At 35.0% G+C, this 7,921-nt stretch overlaps 1 protein-coding gene across 1 annotated transcript; it reads right to left on the bottom strand.

Moving 5' to 3' along the window:
• Positions 1-1,808: 1,808 nt before the first annotated feature.
• Positions 1,809-5,429, bottom strand: LOC145101440 (uncharacterized). The gene is made up of 7 exons (XM_079038643.1): positions 5,047-5,429; positions 4,419-4,583; positions 4,196-4,322; positions 3,358-4,101; positions 2,891-3,263; positions 2,428-2,799; positions 1,809-2,345 (listed from the first exon to the last, which is right to left on the bottom strand). The coding sequence occupies exons 1-7, from the start codon at positions 5,228-5,230 to the stop codon at positions 2,013-2,015; spliced, it is 2,298 nt and encodes a 765-aa protein (XP_078894769.1). The 5' UTR covers positions 5,231-5,429; the 3' UTR covers positions 1,809-2,012.
• Positions 5,430-7,921: the final 2,492 nt, after the last annotated feature.

Below are 7,921 nucleotides of genomic sequence, written 5' to 3'. Positions count from 1 at the left end.
GGTAGCGGCTCATCACACACACTCCTTGATTCCGCATTTATGAGTTTACCCTGGGATTGATACTCTGATATTTCGATTGGTTGTATGATTCGGCTTTTAGGCATGGTTTACGTTGTGATGTGGTTTGATCAAACAATGTTTTTAATTATTAATGTTTTCTAAAGTAATGTTTTAAAAACGAAATTTTTGGACGTGAAAATTGGGTCGTTACAATATTATTTATAATTGTTGTTATTGTTAATTAATTTTTTAAAATTTATTTGCTTAACGTTTTCATCTATCATTATTATTTAAAATATCATACATTACTTTTGATTTTAAAGGTAACAATACAATCATTTATATAGAGTTATTTTTAACTATTGTTATTATAATTTAGGAAATATTTTACTTAAATTGATATTATAATTTAGTTTTTGCATTCATCACTACCATTTATCACTTTTAACTCTTTACAAAATATTTTTTGGTTTTTTTAATTGGAACTGAAATTTATATTTAAATTCATATTGGAATATGCAAAAACACCAATATAGTTGAAGTCTTTACAAATATATATATATATATATATATATATATATATATATATATATATATATATATATATATATTATAACTTCATGATCTCAATCGTTTGAATGACTTCTACCCGTGGGTTACACATGAATAAAATTAAATATAATATATGGTTTAATGTTATTTATAGTTGTTATTGTTAATTAATTTTTTAAAATTTATTTGCTTAATGTTTTAATTTCTAATTATAATTATTTAAAACATCAAACATTGTTTTTTGATTTTAAAGGTAACAATATAATCATTTATATAGAGGTATTTATAACTATTGCTATTGTAAGTTATTTTAAGCTACTTATTTGAAAACTTTTAATGATTATAAAAATATCTTTAGGAAATATTTTAGTTAAATTGATATTAGAATTTAGTTTTTGCATATATCACTACAATTTATGACTTTTAACTATTTACAAAATATTCTTTGGTTTTTGAAGTGGAGCTGAAATTTATATTTAAGTTGACACTGTAATGGTATATTTAAATTAACAATTTAAATATTTTGTCAAAACTGTTCAAAAGTTGTTAAAAGTTAAAGACATAAGTTTATAAATAGAAATACAAATATTATTTTAAAACAGAAATTTAGTTTATTAATGATAACACTTTAGGTTTGATATTTATTTAACCTTATTAATCAACTTATAATCATTATTAGAAAGACACTATAATTTATCACTTTTAAGTATGTGCAAAATATTCTTTGGGTTGTTTAAGTTAAATTAAAACTGATATTTAAGTTGATTCAGTAATGTTATATTTAAATTAATAATTTATTTTTATACAAATTGTTCTAAAATTATATCTTTAAAATAATAATGGTTTACATTCAACAATATATTAAAACTAATAAATTAAATATAATATGTTAAAAGTTAAAAACATAACTTTATAAATAGAAGTAAAAATATTATTTTAATATTAAATTTTAGTTTATATATGATTAGACTTTAGGTTTGATATTTATTTAACCTAATTAACCAAATTATAATTATTATTAGAAAGAAATTGAAAGGTCATGGAAGTTTCAAATTAATGTAGTGAAAAAAAAAATGTATAGGGGTTTCAAATGAATGTGGTGCTTGGAAAAATGCTTCTTTTACAAGTATATAATGAAAATGACGATGCATTTTACCAAAAGCATTTTCTGTAATTGACAAAATGGATTCCCACTGTCAAACATATTTATTCTATTTTTTTTTCCGCAAAACTATTGGGAACATTTGGCAAAAAGATTGAAACCGATCTGACATTCCTTTGATATAATAAGAAGTAAAAACGGGGTTAGGGAGACACTCGCATTGGCATCAACATCAAACGTTACAATGACTAAAAACTTAAGCACCAAAACCAACCATTACCCAAAAAAAAAAACCAAGTCCACTAACCACAATCCTACTACAATACAACCATCATCATCAGTAATCAGTAATCAGAAATCAATATCCGTTTTGCCATAGCTGCTGTTGCGACTGAAGTTTCTGTTGGGACCCACCCCCATCCCTAGGGTTCTGCTGTTGTTGCTGTTGCTGTAACTGTAATTGCAACTGTAACTGCTGTTCCTGTGATACCCCCGCCATCTGAGATTGGAAAAAATCCGGGTAGTTTACACCCGCCCCACCGTATCCCTGTGACGGCTGCCGGAACCCACTGGGCGGCTGTGGCTGTGGCTGCTGCTGTTGCTGTGGCTGTTGCTGGTTCTGGCTCTGTAAGCTGTAATACGCGTTGGCCGGAACTGCTGACCGGGACCCACCTCCACGAGCCCACTCATTCTACCAAAATCACACAAACAATTGGTATTCCAATATTAAAAATAAAAAAGTGATTATGATTTTGTTATTATAAGTTTATTACCTGTTGGAGTTCTTTGTAATGGGCGTTTAATACATCTTCATAGTTTCCAGATGATGCGTATCCGGAAGGAAGAGTGGGAGATTGGGTAGAAAGATTGTTTTTATAATGTGGAAGAATGGCTGCTGCCAGCTGTTGATGATATGTATTAGGTTGAAATCCAGATGGCATGTATGTGTAGCTTTGGGGTAAATAAGGATAGCTCATCATATTCATATTCATGTTCATGTTGGTGAAATGTCCTCCTAAAGGAAGGTTATGTTGGGAATAAGGGTGCATGGTAAGGTGCTGTGGAACAGCAGGTGTGTGTTGTGGCTGTGCTGGTTGTGATGATGATGATGATGATGGCGATGTCAGCCCCACATTCTTCAAAGCCTACAAAATTTTCATAAATATAATTTAAATTTAAATGTTTATGATGGATATGAAATCATGAATGTAAGTAAATATATATATATATAAGTACCTCGGCCATAGATACGGTTGGATCGTTGATTGGGGATGCTGAGTTGGCATACCAACTTGGCATTGATTGACTGACTGAAAGTGAAAACTGAGAGTATGATGACAGGTCAGATTCTCTTACTGGATTTGGATGACCGTTTGCTGACATGGCATTCATAAAGGGAGTGGAAATTTGACTTTGAGGGAAATCGAATGTATGCGTGTTTGTTGTTGGAGGGAAACCATATTCATTGCCACGTGTCACTTCATGATCATGATGATGATGATGATGATGATGATCCTCTTGTTTCAATGCAGTTTGTGAAGCAGAAGCTAAATCATAACTTTCTGTATTTCCTCCTGCTCTACTTCTATCTTCATAGTACTCCAAGTTTCTGATTTTTTTTTTCAAAAAAAAAGTTAAAAAAGAAATATTAAAAAATAAAAGGATTCTATGAGTAATAAGAGATTATATAACTAAATCCGTACGTGGTTTCAGAGTGCTCAACAGATGAGGTAACCGGCTCTGGCTCTACATCTGCTGTAGATGTAAAATGACCAGAATACCCTTGGTTCATGTTTGCTCCAAAGCTCCCGAAACTCAAATGTGAGCAATCAGCTGTATGCACTTGCAGGTGATCTGGAATGACTACAGAAGGTACATCATCATCATCATCATCATCATCATCATCCTCTTGAGGTGGAGCTGGATTCATATGATTTTCTTCATGTATATTTGCAGTCACTGATGATATAGGCACAGTTGCATCATCATCATCTTCTTCTTCTTCTTCTTCTTCTTCTTCTTCGAGTGAAATGTCTAAATTACCCTCATGAGACTCGTTCTCATTCTCATTGTCATAATCCTCATTCTGATCTTCTGAGGAACTTTCATCTTGTACCTCAACCTCATTGGTCTCATGCCCTAACAACTGCTTGTTTGATTGATCAGAATTTGTAGTGGATTCTGTAATGGGATGCAGATTAACAGGCTGTGGTTGTTCAATGGAGGGCCATTCATTATCAGGAGAAGAAGCATGGTTGTCGGACACTGCGGGTGGAGGTGGAGGAGCATGGTTGTGAGTGGCGGTTTGTGGTGGTGGTGGTTGGTTGTTTTGTGGCCTACCCATTTTGACAATGTCAGCCATTGACTTTTGACCAGGGGCACCTGACCATGCAGATTGGTAGCCAGAAGATGGCTGTGAAACTGAAACTGATGCATTATCGGATGCACTGTAGTAGGAAATAGGAATCATACCAATAAAACAGGTTAAAATTTTAATTGTTCGAATGTTATGAATTCAAGAACCTGTTAGGAATCACTAACCTGAAACTTGGAGGATTCCAACTTGTATTACGTGGGACCACTTTAGATGCTGATGTGGTTGAACTTGCAAAAGAACTTGTCTCATTTTCTCTCTTATATGTTGGTTTTCCATACAATCCACCAGACTCTGAAAAAATGCATTCAGATTTCATAAACATCAAAACTCAACTTCTTTATAGAAATCAACATATTTTTTCCAAGTTATGGCATTTCATTTGTATACCAGAAGAGCTAAAATGGTTTGAGCCACCACGTCCACCATATCTGTCTGTACCACTTCTACCCCCACGGTTAGAGGTCCCACCACCACCACCACGAGTTCTTGGTTCTGTTGAATCTTTGAACTCTTTTTTCTTTTCTCGTTTGCTCTTCACCTCATGAAAAGGATCTACACAATAAAGAAACTTCAGATTACAAATTTACAATTTGTTTTAAGTTTTTAACATTGCCAGAATCATAATCTGTAGTTCAAGTATAAGTAGAAGACTTCAGTGATGAGGCAATAAACGCATTAAAAGTCATCGAGGCAATAATAATACACTGTGTATCTCGTTCAACTTAAACCCTAAAAATCAAAAGTTACAAATACGATTGATGTATTCGATCAGATAAACAGCTAAGGTTTTTTTTAGTAAATATTCAAACGTTTGTTAGCCCCAAAACGCCACAAATACATAATCTACTTTTCGCATATAAAAAGCGAAACAATTCAAAGCGAGAACGCGGTTCGATTTTTTTTCGATTTCTACACTCAATAACCATTCTTCAATCTTATCAACTCGGAAGATTAGGGCAAACAAGAAGTAATAAACTGAAAAAAAATATATATTCAGAAACATGATTGATTTCACCTTGGGAGAGAAGGCGATTAACGGCTTCATTAGGGTCCATGTTACAATCTTTTAGCGTGGAGTAGATCTCCGCTTCCGGGACTCCGTTTACTATCTCCTTCAAACTTTGTACCATCCTCCTAGACGCCGATGGTATTCCTTGTGATCCTCCCCCATTACTCCCTCCGCCGCCTCTGCTACCCATACTTGTTATCAGATCTAACACTGTCGTTCACCGCCGCCACCACCGTCTGCAGTCGTACAGTGCGTGTGTCTGTCAGTTTGAAGTGGGATGAAAGAGGATCGATGACTGCTGGCTTTAGACCAGAACAAGAGATATACGAAGCTTTCTCTCTCTCCTTTGAAAACCTTCTGTTTGTCTCTCTCTCCCAATATGTTTTTGTATCTATCTTGTTAATTACTTTCCTTTTTTCCTTTCAAACTATTATTCCAGTGCACCGAATAAATTTGCATTTCATCTTTGGATTGATCTAATTTTGATTTAGTTAATCTAATTTTTACCAAAGGCTTTCTAGCCAAGAGTGTCCTCATTCCTTAAGTTTGAGAGTTCAATTCTCGTCGTTGTGGACATAGATGAATTTAAAGGGTAATTTAGGAGTATATCGTTTCAAAAAAAAAAAAAATTATGAGGTGGGCGATGACTATACCTAATCAGCAACGATGCAATGTGATATTTAAATGTTTCTAATTATGGGTGCAAACGAGTTGAGCAAAATTCGGTTCGGATTCGTTTAAGTTATAAGGGGTTCAGCTTGATTCAAGCTCGTGAAGAATTATACAGGTTCGGTTCGGTTATTATTTTTTTTCTAACAAGCCTAAATAAGCTTAAGTTTTGTTCGAACTTGTAAAAGAGCTCGTTTACAAATACTTTAAATCCTTATTTCCTCAAATATGTTTTTATTTCAAAGTATAAAAATGATAATAAATTATATTATATATAGGCTCTTTTAAGCTCGCGAACCTAATCGAGCTAAGTGACACATGCTCGAGCTCGAGCTCGTTTCATAAACAAATCTAATATTAGGTTCGGGCTCGTTTAAAATCGGTATCGAGTCGAGCTTTTAACGAAACGATCCCTATTAGCTCACGAGTCACGAATAGTTTGACTTGTTTGCACCCTTATTCCAATCCATCATAAGCGAATTTAGAACTGGATCTTATTGGGACTTATACAACTAACATATTAGAATACACTACAAGAAATGGTCCATGTGGTATGCATTTTTTTCGGGTTTTGGTCCAAAACCCGAATTTTTTGGATTGGTGGTCCTTTTAAACTAGTTTCGTTGCGTATTTGGTCCCTCTAAATATTGAAATGACTATTATGTCCTTATATTTTTTCCCGTTTTCTTAAAAGATCTAATACTTATTAAATAATTTTTATAATTAAAAATAAAAAGGGTCCACCCCTCTCTCTCTCTCTAACATCCCAGAAATAAGACCCAAAAGTTTTATTTTTAACTTAAGTAAAACAGTAATCCAAAACATTGTCATACAACCAAGAAAAGATCAAAGTGTATCATTACAACACAAAATATCAGAGTAAACCTCGAAATGCGAAATAAAGTGGTGTGTGCTCTGCAATCATCCCGGGCTCTTCCATTTCGAACCAGAAGTACCTGAAACATAAACTAAAATCATAAGCCCAAAGCTTAGTGAGTTCCCCAAACTGTCACAAACCATACATAATAAACACATACTGGGCCCCCGCCCCACATCAGGCCTCGCCCGACATCGAGTCTCACTCGGCCTCGGGCCCCGCTCGGTTACAAATCTGTCATTCTTTAGGCCCCGCCTAACATCGAGCGCCGCCCGGTACACATATAAACATGTAAACACATAATCATGCTAACGTGTACGATAATCATAAAGTCGATAGCATACAATATAGTCATTGGGCCTCCCCAGGCATCGAGCCCCACTAGATATACATACCAGCACATAACACATGCAAGAGTCACACAGACATCTAGCATCCTAACATAATAATCATGGGTCGACATTAGTGTCTTCGACTCGCCAAACACAGTGAGGAAACTCACCTCAGAATGTTGAATCTCACAAATAAATCTCTGGCTGCTGGTCCGCTAAAATCTCCACACTATCAACATAAACATCCAATTAATAATTGGATTCGGACTCACACTAAGAGTCCACACTAGGGTAAAAGACATTTTTACCCTTTTCCTAACTTGGCTTAAGGTCAAGGCCCAAGCCAACTATCCAAAAGGCCCAAATTCCAAAATGATTACCTAAAGCCCAAATATGGCCCAACTTCCAGATTGGGCCCAAATACCTTCGTGAGACTTCAACCAAAGTGTCCAATAAAATAGCATCAACCCAAAACTAGAATTTTGATAGCCCAACAAAGCCTTACACTCCTAAGGTCCAACATGGGCCCAATACCGAAAAGCCCAAAATTTTGAAGCCCACTGCTGAGTACGCGAGGCGTACTCAGCTCGTACGCATAGCGTACACGCTATAGGGCTAGTATTCGTAGTGTACCAGCTTGTATGCACAACGTACTCCCCATTTGGCCATCCCACATCATTAAGCACTTAATCCGCCCAGCCCTTGCTCCATACTCTCATATCTGATTTCCTTAAGGAAACTTATCACATAAAGTTGGCAACTTTACGTGCATACATGGCTTAATGGGATCTAAAGCTCAAAAGAGCTTAACAAAAAGTCTTAACACAAGCATGAGTCCATAAACACCTCAAAGCTTGCATTTTTATAGACAAAGGGACCAAAATAAACCTAGATCTACCAACAATCACTTTTGGAATGAATCAAGAAGCTCATCAATCACTCCAGGGACGCAAAAAGCATAAAATAGAAACGTAACTAGATCTAGCATCATAGATTAGCAAGA

The sequence above is a fragment of the Lactuca serriola genome, chromosome 4 (genome assembly GCF_051521515.1).
Source record: "Lactuca serriola cultivar US96UC23 chromosome 4, Lser_US96UC23_V15, whole genome shotgun sequence".
Lineage (NCBI taxonomy): Eukaryota > Viridiplantae > Streptophyta > Magnoliopsida > Asterales > Asteraceae > Lactuca > Lactuca serriola.
This window is presented reverse-complemented; position numbering and strand designations above follow the sequence as displayed.

Bases quoted from the DNA above. Each gene is read 5' to 3' on its own strand.
- LOC145101440 (XM_079038643.1), bottom strand. From the start codon at position 5,230: ATGGGTAGCAGAGGCGGCGGAGGGAGTAATGGGGGAGGATCACAAGGA. The intron at 4,102-4,195 runs GTTAGTGATTCC...TTCCTACTACAG, and splicing joins TGGAATCCTCCAAGTTTCAG to TGCATCCGATAATGCATCAG. The intron at 2,346-2,427 runs GTAATAAACTTA...TGATTTTGGTAG, and splicing joins ATTACAAAGAACTCCAACAG to AATGAGTGGGCTCGTGGAGG.